The 14,549-nt window shown below is 28.9% G+C and overlaps 1 protein-coding gene across 3 annotated transcripts in view; it reads right to left on the reverse strand.

Moving 5' to 3' along the window:
* Positions 1–6,308, reverse strand: part of LOC135957227 (uncharacterized) — a 46,417-nt gene extending 40,109 nt beyond the window's left edge. Inside the window, exons 1-2 of one of the 3 annotated variants that reach the window (XM_065507931.1) lie at positions 6,209–6,308; positions 1,769–2,245 (exon numbers count right to left, since the gene is read on the reverse strand). In XM_065507931.1, the coding sequence (XP_065364003.1) occupies positions 1,769–1,846 (78 nt within the window). In that variant the 5' untranslated portion in view covers positions 1,847–2,245; positions 6,209–6,308. Of the gene's footprint in view, positions 1–1,768; positions 2,246–2,779; positions 2,911–6,126 lie in introns of those variants that run through there. The other 2 variants (XM_065507930.1, XM_065507932.1) reach the window with 2 other exon arrangements.
* Between the last annotated feature and the right edge of the window lie 8,241 nt (positions 6,309–14,549).

Below are 14,549 nucleotides of genomic sequence, written 5' to 3' on the forward strand. Positions count from 1 at the left end.
AGAGAGAGAGAAAAAGTGTTCCATGTTCTCTTTATGCCAACCACTGATTTACATATTTTGTAAAATGCATGGAATTGATAGTGGATTGGCTTGTGATGATCCTAAAGTCGGCAGCACATTTTTTGACCGATATCTTCAGCAATAACTTTATTTTTTTTTAAATTTATTTAATTTTATTAAAAAACTAGTTGATGGCCCCGCCCCGGCTTCGCCCGGTATCCATCGGTTTCAACGTGCGAGAGATAAGAGTGGTCTCTTATCTATCACACGTTGCAATTTCTTCTTTCATGTTCTCTTTTCGGACAGTTTATGTTTTTGACTTGTTAATATGCTAGAAACTTCAAAGATTGGGGATCTCGTAAATCCCCTCAACACAGCTTATGGTGAATATGATCCATCGGTTTCAACGTGCCAGAGATGTTTTTTTTTCGGTTCAGAAGTGGTGATTTTGACACGAAGGACAAAGATCTCCCAGGAAAGCCAAAAAAAGTTTGAAGACCAAGAATTGGAGGCATTACTCTAAGAAGGGCTTGCAAAATCATTGGGAGCTACTCAGTGGGAGCTACACCGAATCATTAGTCCCCAACCATACTGTGAAACATTTGCTGCAAAACATTTGAGTTTGTTGATGGAAGGGGAAAAGGGTACTCTGTTTCATGTACATGAAGTTTAATCCACATTTATTCGTCAAAAACTGAAAAGCAAAAACTTCACTGTGTGGACACGAATGCAGTTTCAAAAGAGAATTAAAAATGTTTTGAAAAATAGATCATTACGATAACCCGAAGCGTAGGAGGTCGTATGTGAAGCACGACCAACCAGTCGAATCAACACCAAAGCCAAATATCCATGGCGCTAAGGTAATTCTCTGTATTTGTTGGGACCAAAAGTGTCCTATCTATTATAAGGTGCTGAAATCTGGCCAGACCATTACAGACAACCTGCGCCAAACACAACTGATTCGTTTGTAGCGAGCATTTACCGAAAAACACCCATCATGAGAACGGTAGGCCACGTGTTGCAATACCTGTAAAAACTATTTAGAAAGAGGTGGTTGGAAAGTTTGCTTTACCCGCCTTATCCTGAACTTGCCCTGTCCGATAACTATCTGTTTTGAAAGATACAGAATGCTCTCTCTGAGATGCGTTCCACTTCAGTAGAGAGTATTCGAAATTGGCTTGATTCGGAATCCTTATAAATCTTTTGGCTCGGAATGCTTATGTAGCTAGAAAGATGGGAAAAGTTCATAGCTAACAATGGCCAATATTCTGAATAAATGTATATTGTTCAAATGTTTCAAAATAAAAATTTAAAAAAATCCCGCATTTTTAAGTCATACTCCGAATAAATTAGTTGGTAACATTAGGGAAACAATTTATTTTCAAAATATTTCTGCTAATACAAATATGAATCTACTTTTAACAAAAGATCTTATTTGAAACCATCACTAACCATCAACAAAAATTTCATTTGCTTTTGGAATTTCGGTAGTATAAAATTGCAACGTTGAAAATTTGGGTCTAAATTTAGAAATACAAATTTTTTAAAAACTAATGTTGATAATTATGATTTGAGCTATTACTTATTTTACAGGAAAACATATTCATTCCATATTTCTTAACTTCCCTAATATTTACACCAATAACTTACACATTAACTTATGTACACAATGAGGGAACCTTTATAAATGTTTTCAAATCAAAATAGAACAATAAACTATGAATAAAATAAGTATGTAAATAAAAAAACAGGGAAGGTTACTACTTACATTGACTAAACTGACACCAAAACAAGCCACCCATCCCCAGCCACCATCGGGAGCAACTTTTTTCGGTTGAGGTTTCATATTGGCGAATTAGTTGCTATTAATTGTTGGCAATATTTGTGAGTTATAATTTGGCACGTAAAAATTAACTTTGGTAATAAAATACTTTGTTGCAAAACAAATAAATTTATATATTTATTCACTTTCTAGACTCGTACACTTTGAAATTGTAGAAAAAATTAAATTTAATTTTTTCTAGCTTCTACTTCTTAAACATTTTTGTTTTTTTTAGCAATAATTTTAACAAATTGATCGAGTTAAGGCGCTTGCTCGGTCAATGTTTGTCACTTTGTGGTATTTTTTCGCTTTTTTTTGTTGCTATTTCACTTTTCACTTCCGCTGTGTATGGGAGAGTGAGTGTGTAAATTGTTGTATTGGGGCGTTTGAAATTAACAAAAGCTGGCCTTGGATTTCCTTAAACTATAAACAAAATAAATAAATTAAACGGCGGTTTAAATAAAACAAAAAAAATCTAAAATTTTCCGTTTTAATGTAACAAAATTTATGGAGAACGTTGTCGTTTGTTTGATGCTGGCGATAATGATGATGATGTCACTTTTTTCGATATTTGATTATTTGTTTTTATTTTGAATTCGACACCGCTATAAATTGTTATCGATCTTTGAGTTTAGTATGGCAATGTACAAAGCTGTTGTAGTAGTGTTTTTAATTGTTAAAAGTTCTTTTGTTAAAATTTCCATTCCAAAGAGAATGGGTTTTTTACTTGGTTTAAATTTATTTGTAATTAAAATTTTAATATATTTTTTAACAATTTTTTTTTATTTTGTTTTGCTGTTCGTTATTATTATTGTGCTTTTTAACAATTTCTGTTTTTAGAACAAAGACTTTTTGCTGGGTTTAATTTCAATTGATATTTCTATTAACACTTTGTTTTGTTGTTCTTTTAGTTGTGTTCAGATCCCGTTCGGAATATATTTTAAATATTTTGTTTACTTCTTGATTGAATTGAAGTTGAAAATCAGTTGTGATTGTTTATTTTTTGTTCTACTTGTGTTTATTTTGTTTTTTTTTGTAGATACTTGTTGTATTGTGACAAATTGTGAGTTGTGCGTTAGTCTTGTTTCCAAATAAGACTGGCACTTCCAGTTAGTTAACCAGACAAACAACCAGCTGATGCGATCCGCACTATCCACAAATGGTAAAAAATTCATACACACACACACATTCACAAACAATGCTCATCCATTTAATACATGAGAGAACATGAAGAACACACAATAAAAAGTATAAACAAGGCAAAAACAAAGCAGACCCCAAAATGAGAGCACAATGGCTAAGTGAGTGTAATTACAGAAGAAAAAAAAACAGTAAAATGTACTGAGTGAAATTATAAAAACTGAGTAAAGTAATTTGTTTTTGGTTAAATCAACACATAGATGTGTTGCCAGATTAAGAAGGGGTAGGGATAGAAGGAATTTTGGAATTAAACATATTATAGGCACAAATAATTAAAATAATGCAATTTAATTATTTACGTAATTAAATAATTAGATTACCAATATAAATGCAACAATATAAATCAGATTAAAAACTAAGCAAATTTTGAAGAAATATTTATTATCAGGAATTAAAAATAATAATTTGTATCAAAATAAGTAAGAGAGCTATATTCGGCTATGCCGAATGTTATATACCCTTCACGAAATTATACTTCAAAATAATTTTTTTTTTCTGTTTTTTTTTTCCTTATAGGTATCTCAGCCATTTGTGGACCGATTTTATATAGCAAGCGAGCCGTAAGAATTCCGGAGATACTGATGTATGAATCGTGTGTTTTCAACAGACGGACGGACATGGCTTAATCGACCCCGCTATCTATAATGATCCAGAATATATGTATATACATACTTTATAGAGTAGGAAAATTATTTTGTGGAAATTACAAACGGAATGCCAAACTTATATAAAAACAAGTAATCGAATCGATTGATTACAAAACTTTATATAATGCCAGTGTAAATTAACCGATTTTAAGTAAAAAATTGAGGTTAATGCCTGAACCAAGATATCAAGTTTGAAGGAATGATTGGAAAATTCTCAATGTCTGCCACATGCGTGAAAATGTTTTGATTAAGCATGAAGTGATAATAATGTAAACTATCTTAAGGATGTACAGTGAGCCTCAAAAGTGAGTAAACACCAAAAATTATTTGATTTTTTTTAAGGTAATGAAAATCCTAAAATCGATTCAAATTTAAAAGTTTAGGTTTGTTGGAGATTGAGTTAAATAATAGATTCGGTTCTGAAAAAAAGATTTAAGTGGAAATATAATGATTTTTATGATCGTGTTAATCTTCTTTTCTTTCAAAAATTTTAGTTTTTCGCTTACACCTATCTCGACAATTAATGGCTGCTTTTTTTATACAAATCAAGATTTTCTCCAAAAAGTACCTACTTTTTAAAAATATTTTCCCCAAAATTGGCCAAACTTTTAAGTTGCGTTATAAAGGTTGATTCATTTAGAGGTTTATCGCAGTTCACGTGTGACTGGTGTCATACTGTCATCTTATTTTTTATTCATTACATAGGTCAACAGCAAAAAAGGCTTGACTAACCATTAGGTATATAGATTTGATGTATCATGGCTACCTAAGTACATATATGGTAAAATTTTTCAATTCTGTGGATAGATTTTTTAAATTTTAAGTAAAATTATAAATTTTGTTAGACATTTCTCCACATAATTAATGATAACTCAAAAAGGATTAGTCCGATGTTATTAAAATAAACTTAGAAATGTTGAGATTTACATAAGCTTTAATCCGTTTATATATTGCGTTTCAATCGGTTCAGTAGTTTCGGAGTTATAATAAGAAATTGAAGAAAAAAATATATTTTGTTCGTGAAAATAGCTATTATTTTTTTTGGTTTTAAGAAACTCATGAAATCGAATATGACAGAAATTGTTCAGATTTATTGCTTTATCTTAAAGCCATATGTAATAGCAACAAAATGAGATATCGATCATAAAAATCGATTCATTCTTTTCGAATTTATTCACAATTAAGTGAATTCCCTCATTTTACAAAATTGTTTGTGCTTACAAGCGTGTAAATTTTACATGTGTTTCTTTATTGTAACAAAAACAAAACAATTTCTGTCGTTTTCGTTTTTTTTAAAACAAAAAAATTGCTATTTTCACGTAAAATATATTTTTTTGCTTCAATTTGTTATTATAACTCCGAAACTACGGAGAAAATTCTAAACAAATTCACAATTTTTCTTAAATTTTTATTACCTACAAAAAAACCTTAAAAATAAAAGTTGAGAAAAGGTAATTTTTTTTGACATTTTCTGAAATTTGTTCGCCTCGAAAATGATTTTTTTGATATGTCGAAGTGAAATTTTTTTCCTCATGCCAAAAGCTATCGAAAAATCGACCTACTAATGATCATACTTTTATGACACCGAATCATCTGAAACTTTCAAACAATTTGCATTATTTTATGCTTTACATTCCTATAGACTCTGAATGATTTGCTGTTCGATATATGTATGTAAGCATGTCCGGTTATGTCGTGTTAATCTTCTTTTCATTATTTTTTTCTTTAATTTCTACATTTTCAAACCCAATAATCATTGCAATGTTGTGAAGAAAAGCTAATGACAACATTTTAAGTGGAATAATTAAAAACTAATTTTAATTTTTTTCTTGTAGAAAAATCCCTGACCTGCATAATATTTACACTATCCGTTAAATTGCAATAAAGGCTTCAGCAATTCAAAACAAAAATGTAAATTTAATACATGTCTAGCAGACAGGTACATAGGTCATAAGGATAATTTGTTCTTTTGGGACATAGACAAACATATGTAGGTATGTACATCAAAACAGGAGTGGCTAAAAAAATATTTTTATTCAATCTAGTATGAGCGCTTCAAATTACACACTACAAGTGACGTAAGTCGGCTCTTAATCTTCGAAAATTTAATATTTCTTTCTTTCAAATAAATCCAGTTTTTCCTTGAAAATCCCTAATTCATTTTGAGATTTATGTAATCGAAATAAGGGAAACACAAATTTCAAATCTCTGGCCACACTGTTGGCGAAGAAATGCAAACAAAAAAATCAACGCAATATTCTTATTACCATATTACAACCAACAAATCAATGTCAATGATTAATTAATTATAAAAACAATGAACTTTTAAAATTTCACTACTAAACAGCTGATGGTTTATTAATTTTACTTTATTTTTTTATCAATAAATACACTTTATTATTTGTTTTGTAAAATAATTGTAGTTTTAATTTTTTTTAATTAAATTCCAGCACTCACTTTTATGCACTTTTTTCATTTAATTTTGTTAATTAAAAATTCTTACGCAAAAATTCTTATTAACAAAAAAAAAAAAGGAAACCTTTTAAACAACGAAATCAACCAACCACCTGTTGTTAGGCTCCTTCAACGCGTTTAATAGAACTGAATAGAAAATTGTAGTAACCATCAACCAACCGACCGACCAACCATCATCATCATACAACAACGACGAATACACTCTTTTCTTTATTTTGCTTTTTCAAAATCACCTACACATTCTCACACTTCTTAATACAGATGTTTAAAAATGTATTAGGAACAACAACAGCAATAAATTCACCACACACACACATTCATACACTCATGTATTACACACGGATTTGTATTTTAGAATTTAAATTTATCGAAAATAAAAGAACGGAAAACTGCAATAAAGTAAGAAATACACAAGAAAACAGCAAATAAATAAGTAATAATTAAATGAGCGAATAGAGGCAACAACAATATTTATTTGCTGTTGTTGTTGTTGTGTTCATATGCCCCAGCTGTTGGGAACAAAACACAATTTTACTTTTAATTATTTTCTACGATTAATATTAAACACTCACTCATTTTACCCTCTCTTGCCAACTCGTATTGCTCTTTTTGTGCTGTTCTTGTTTACTCTCAAAAACTCAATTTTACTCAATATATTGATTTTTAGTTAAATGTTAATTGTCACAAATTAGCAGAGAAATCAGCTGTTTGCAAACACACGTACTCATACACACACACATTCGCCGATAAACATTGAGTTTTATTTAATTATAAAAAGCAGTGTCGGCCAAAATATTTTAAATAAATTCTCATTGTCACATAAAAAATATATTTAACAGAATTATAACAATAAACAAAAAATATTTTGATCAAAATTAAAATGAAACTGAATCAGATGGTTGGTTGTCAATGAATTTATTATTGACTGACTAAACATTTTATTGGAATCAATTTTATTAATTTTTAAAACAATTCCAAGATCGAAATCTATATTTAAGAAATTTGCTTCAACTTGATCGTTCCAAGTATAAGGTGCTTTTTGGCAGAGTACCGCGAATGCTCGAATTGAATACTTTCGAAACCGAATTTAATTTTACACATTGATATCTACGAATTTTTTCAATTTGTGAATTTAATAAACAAAATTCGCTAAAACTAATTTTATGTCAATTCTTAGATTTATTATTTCGCGCTTTTTGTTTTAATTTCTCAAAAATGCAACTAAACTTTAAACATAACATTTAAATTTTTTCCGAACTATTTTTGCTGACAGATTGTAAACATGTTGTATTTGTGTTGTGGTATTGACTTGGTAATGTCGACATGACAATTTAATTAAATAATTCTCTATATTTTTCTATATGCGTATGCAAATAAAATTCGAATTAGTTTTTTTATTTTAAAAAAGCGTTTGTTAAATCATTACGAGATTGATCCAGAAATAGTATATGTAAAATAAATATATCAATGATTTAATTATCATGCAATCTGTGAATATCCTTAATATTTTCCGTTATACATACATATGACATATTAATCATAAATGTCAATGTGTGTGTACGTGTTTTTGTTTCCCTTTTCAACACATTTGTACTTACTTGCGTCACACATAAATGTTTTAGTTATTCTCCTATTTCAAAAACCTCCTAAAAGTATGTGAAGTATTACGTAGAAATTAAACAAACAAAATTATATTTGCACACATACTTATTCACGCACACTACTTTCAAATATAGAGATACACTGTGGATGATTATAATAAATGAAAATAGTATTTTTTTGTATGAAAATATTTAAGATCAAGATAGTAAATTATTGTGGAATATAATTTTTAATATTAATCAATAAAAAATTAATTAATGTTTTTGACAAAAATAAAAACTGAAATTACTACTACATATTAGATATGAGCGATCTAATGATTTTTGTGAACGTTCCGAAAATCGGCTGATTTTTTTTAAATATTTAAAAAAGCTATCGAAAAATCGATGGCACAATATCGATTGCTAAATCGACCCACCCTAATTTATATTTTTAGAATCTACAAGTATTTATAGCAATACTTTCTCTTTAAGTTTACGAGATATTCGCAATTGAAAATTAAAAATAAATTTTTTTACTCATTTTTGAAAAAAAAAATTTTTGGAACTAATTTCCCCGTTTTAAGAATTTCGGCATCTAAATAAAAATAATGAAAAAATTATTCTATCGATTAAAAATGATTATGCATCTAGTGTTTATAAAAAACCGACTTTTTAAAAAACCGGTTTGTCGGTTAACCGAAAATTGGCCTTTTTTTAAAAAACCGGTTTTTCGGTTAACCGACATCGAAAAACCCGGTTAACCGTCATATATGTGTAGAAAACATAAAATGACCAATAAAGTATATACAGCTTTAAAATTTGTAGTTTGTAGTAGTCAGGAATGGTTAATATTAAATATGTATAAATATACAAAAGTGCTAAGTCCATTTTATTTTGTAAAAATTTCAAAATTATTTTCTAAGTTAAATGGAATTGAGTATAAATATGTTACTAAATATATAATACTTGTTTTAATTATTGGTTTATTCATTAAATTTCAACCAAAAAATGTAAATCAATTTTTTAATTAAATATTTGATCATTTTGAAATTTATTGTCGCCTCGACTTTCTGATATGAAACAGAAAATATTACAAGTCCCAAAAAGGGACCTATAAGATGCAAATGCACTTCTTCTTAGCTGTGATTATTTGTCATTATAAATTATACCAAATAATTAATAAAACTCCATTATCAGAAACTTGAGGAAAATATACATTTTCCTTTAAGAGCACTTGGAGTCAAAATGGCTGCTTTTTTCGTGATTTTAAAATTGACCAGGATTTTAATATTATTAATAGGTTTTACTTAAAATTTATAACAGTAAGGAAGTTGGCTCATTCGCCAAAATATAGACAAAAAATTAGTTTTTCTTGAAAATCGCAAAATTTTATTCGCAGGTACGGAAAACTGTAAGAGGTATTGACATAATTTTTTCATATTTTTATTCCCTATTATGATCTCAATAAATCCCAATGTGGTGATCAAAAAATTCTGAAATTTGTTTAACAAAATTTTTAAAAATTTGAATTTTTTAAGTAGAAATTTATAACCGATTATGGCCAATAGGCTAGGTTGTTGAAAATAAATAATAATAAAAAAAAATAAAAAAAATAAAAAAAAATGGAGATTCGAAACAGCCGTTAAAAAAAATATTTTTTTTGGGCCATACCTGCGAATAAATTAACGGTATCCAACGAAGACAAAAACTCAAACACAAGTAAATACGGATATATTTTAAATATATCTCGAAATATGTTAATTTTTTTTATACCCTTCACCTTCGTGAGAAGGGTATATATAAGTTTGTCATTCCGTTTGTAATATCTACATTTTTCATTTCCGACCCTATAAAGTATATATATTCTGGATCCTTATAGATAGCGGAGTCGATTAAGCCATGTCCGTCCGTCTGTCTGTTGAAATCAATTTTCTGAAGATCCCAGATATCTTCGGGATCCAAATCTTCAATAATTCTGTCAGACATGCTTTCGAAATCAGCAAAATTGGTCCATAAATAACGGAGATATGAGCAAAAAACCGGGACAACCTCGATTTTTGACCTATTTTTGATCTATATCTGGATTACTAAGTCATTAATATAGACAATATGGATATCTAATGATAGATATTTCAAAGTCCATTGCAACGATGTAGATAAGGCTATAGTAAGTGGGACCTACAATGGGTCAAAATCGGGAAAAATATTTTTTAACCCGAATTTTTTTTTCATCAAAAAATTTTTTTGTCATACATTTTTTTTCCAAAAAAAAAATTTGGAAAAAACTTTTTTTAAAAAAAATTAAAAAACAATTTAAAAAAAAATTTTTTTGAAAAACAATTAAAAAAAAAAAATTTGGTTTACCTAAAAATATTTAAAAAAAAATATTTTAAAGTATAATTTGGTGAAGGGTATATAAGATTCGGCACAGCCGAATATAGCTCTCTTACTTGTTTTTTTTTTAAATTTCTTGTTCAAGTGGCCTGAGACACGCTAATGGTCTGACGAATTTGTAATAACTTCAAAATTTTGTAACCAAATTTTGTCATTTATATCTCATTATAACGATAATAACGTACACATTTCGATTCTTTTGCATTCAATTGCAAATGTATTTATTTAGTAGCAAAACTGAAAAATTTGCATTATTCCGAATTTTGGCGATAATACAGTTTTTGGGTCATTTTGACCCAAAGGAGATACAGGGTTAATTTCCAAAAAAAAAAATGTAATGTAATATTCATTAATATCTACATATTTCTAGAAAATAATGCAGAACGTTAATGAGTTTCACGTATTTATTCCATATAAATAGCAAAATTTTGCATATATGTCTTAACTTTGACCTCGATGCGCGTCCAGAAATCGTTGTCTGAATTGGGACAAATTTTCAGTGTCACAATATTCCAGCCGGAACTCTTTGAAATCTAAAAAAAACGGCTGTCACCCTATATATATATAAATATATAGTGAAAGTAACTGAACACATATGTGTTCAGTTACTTGCACTGTTACTTGCATGTGTAAACGCCAGGTAGGACTGTCACGAAGGCAAAACCAATACAAAACTCTTATACCAAACAAATTTCTTATACTAAAGACAAAATCGTATTAAAGTAGTAAGTAGACTGTTTACAGAACACAAACATGTTTAAAGAAAATTTTAATTTATTTGTAACACATTGTAACAAATCAATTTTAAAGTTACTCGATTGTGTTCTATAAACAGGAAAAATAACATTAAAATTGTAAATATACATATGTATTGTATGTTTGTTTATTTAACAAAATATTTAACATTTACTAATAGTGATTTCAACAGAGCGATAATTGCATATTTCTATATCTCTATTATTTTGAAAAAAAAACCTCGCATACATTTTTCCCAACAACACCTAGACAATATAATCGCAAACAGGTTAAAGTTTAATTTAAGTTTTTTTTTTTAAATTCGAGGTCTTCATATTATTAAAAGTTTCCTAGCATTATAGCACTTCTTTTATTTATTTATTTATTTATTTGTGCAAACACACTATTATGTGCAATTAAAAGCGAAAAGAAGATAAGACACCTAGAAATCGTGCCGCTTTCAATTTAAGATTAAAAAATTTATTAGAAGTTTTTCCACAAAATTTAATAGCATTCAATTTTAGTGTAGTTTAAATAAAATTGTTGTCTTATCGCCTTAGAGTGTAAAGAAATATAAAAAATAAACCGAACTACGCTATTTTGCTAAAATAAAATGTGACACACCCACCCTAAACTTTGGACTCTAGCATTGGGGTCTGTAATCGTGTTTCTTTTGTTTGTTTATTTTTTATTTCGCTTTTGAAACTTGCTTTAAGCCCATTGACCACTTATGGGTTGTCGTCTTGCTTTGAATTTCTTATTTATTTTTTTTATTGTTTATCACTGTCTAAAGGTTGTATCCATAAAAACAACAAATTTTATAAAAAACATAAGTATTTTAAAGATAAATTTTTGTTATTAGTATTTTTTAAACTACCATAGGTAAATTAATATTATAATCTTTAAACATCTAATATTAAAATGTTTTTAAATTAATAAAACAGAAGATACACACAATACATTAAATTAAAAGTAAATATTTTACTTTATAAATATTCTGTTCTAAAATTAATAAATAAATAAATGAGAAATACAAAGAGAGTGATTTAGAGAGAATAATGAATTGTTTTAATTTTTGGTCTCCTACTTGTTGTGATGTGAGTATATTTTAATATTAATAAAAAGTTTGCAACATTTAGTATTTGGCAATTTGATCTAAGGAAAGTAAGTATGAGTATATTTACCAGGCTGCTAAGAGATCGTTTAAAGGTAATATTTTTGAGAAACTTTATTTCTCAGACATCGGTAAGTATAACACCATAACATATATTAAGAAAACTTTCTATATTTAGACTGCGTTGTAATATCGAGGTTCTATATAACAAATTATTTGTGCTAATCTGTCACAATTTTCGGAGAATGAAAAAATATACCTATTGAAATTCATATATCTAAATAAATTGGCTTATTAGGGTATATTAGATTCGTCTTCTACCAGTTTTATTATTGTACTTGTTTTATCTTTCCGATAGACTTTTGACTTTCGGACATGTGTTAGTTTAGCATGAACTTTGTATTGTTTTATGACGAGAAATAAATGTAATATTTTTAATTTTATACAAACTAAAACATAAAGCTAGCGAATAATATAATAACAACTTGTACATTAAAAAAATACAGATATACAGATTTTATCTAAGGCTGTCTAATCAAATATATATCAACTGTATCACGAATAATATGCTACCAATGAATTAAGTATTGCAATTTTATATTAAAAGTGAATGATATTTTCATTCTTGGTCTGAGAAATAAAATAACAGTTATTTGTATTCATGGAAAGATCTATATATAGGTGAAAGCAGAGACCATACATAGCAGCACTGCGTAATAATTTATTCTAGATCGGGTCAGATATCCTATTAAATTGATATTAAAACTTTAAACAATTTTCAAAAAAAATAAATATTGGATGTATGACTTCAAAATGCAGGATTTACAATAAACGACATATGTTTTGAACGCGGTGTTTGGTTTTTTATAACTTATATGTCATTTTGAAGAGTACATATCTGTCATTTATTTTCACTTAGTTGTTGAACATTATAGTGTGAACAACAAAGATCGTTTTTGCTTCGAAAATGTCGAATTTTGTGCCAACAAAGCGTCATATGCGGGAAGTTTTGCTTTACTTCTTAGTTTACCAAAGCTTATATTCCTCCACGTCCACTGCCCATACAATCCAAATCGATTTTTTGGCATAAAATTTTTCCTCTCCAAGCAAAAGTCTAGATATTTGGCACATACATTTTCTGAAACAAAGAACGCAAGCTTTATTAAAATCTGCCACGCCCATCGCTACCGCCCATACAATCCAAATCGATTTTATCGCATACAATTTTTCCTATCCAAACAAAAGTCTAGAAATTTTGTACATACATTTTCAGAAACAAAAAAAGAATTCATGCCGAGTTTCAATAAAATCCTGTTCCGAAAACTTCCGAGAACTAATTATTTTTTTAATCGAAACAAGAGACTCCCACCTTTCATTTTATTAAAACAACAGCTTGGGGAAAATTTGGGCTAGATTATTTTTTTTTCCATGAAAAATCAAAAATAATATAATTTTTAGAGGTTTATAGATTTGGGCATATATTCTTAACGGTTTATGATATCTCCATAGTTTTTTTATTTATTGAGTAATGCTATATTTTTCAAATATGTTAAAGTTAAATGGTATTATCAGGGAATTGTGTAAAAATTTTTGCTTAACAACCTTCAACTATACTTAAATTTTTTAAAAATAAAATACAATTTTTCTTAAAACTATAAGTGCACATTTTATCTTTAAACATTTCTCTACAAAACTGCATCATTTGATTTTTGAAATTGAGTGGTTGAAAAATAGGGTTTTTGAAACCAAAATCACTCTGTGCTACGTGGGAGAGATGGTTTGTGCGGCTCAGAAGAGGTGATTTTGACACGGAAGACAAATATCACAAGTGAGAAGACCATGAATTGGAGGCATAAAGATGGTTGTAAAACTCAAAAAAGCTTAAAAAATCATTGAGAGCTATTCAAGCAGCAATTTCAAAAGTTTTGCGAGCAGCAGGATTCATCATAAAATAGGGAAATTGGATACCATACGAATTGAAGCCGAGAGACCTTGAAAGATGCATGACCGAAACGATGTTTGAACGCTATAAAATAAAATCATTTTTGCACCGAATTCCTACTTGCGATGAAAATGGTTCCATTACGATAACCCAAAGCTTAAGAGATCGTACTTGAAGCCCGGCCTACCAGCCGATTCGACACTTAAGCCAAATATCCATGGCGATAAGATAATTCTCTGCATTAGGTGGGACCAAAAGGGTCCTATCTATTGTGAGCTGCTGGAATCTGGCTAGACCATCACAGGGAAACTGTACCGAACACAACTGATTCATTTGAAGTGATCATTGGCCAAAAAAACGCCCAGAACATGCGGACAGACATGAAATCGTAATATTCCATCATAACAACATTCGGCCACATGTTACAATACCAGTTCAAAACTATTTACAATGAAGAGGTTGGTATGTTTTGCCTCACGCGCTTTGGGATACGCTTCACTTTGGAATAGCTTATCCGACATTGGCTTTATTCTTGGTCGGAATCCATTTTTTTTTATTTGAAGTGGCCGGCAGTATATGGACTTAAAATTATACCTCGAAGGTAGCATTATCAGAAGGTGTTAGAAGGTAATGAAAC

The sequence above is a fragment of the Calliphora vicina genome, chromosome 4 (assembly GCF_958450345.1).
Source record: "Calliphora vicina chromosome 4, idCalVici1.1, whole genome shotgun sequence".
Lineage (NCBI taxonomy): Eukaryota > Metazoa > Arthropoda > Insecta > Diptera > Calliphoridae > Calliphora > Calliphora vicina.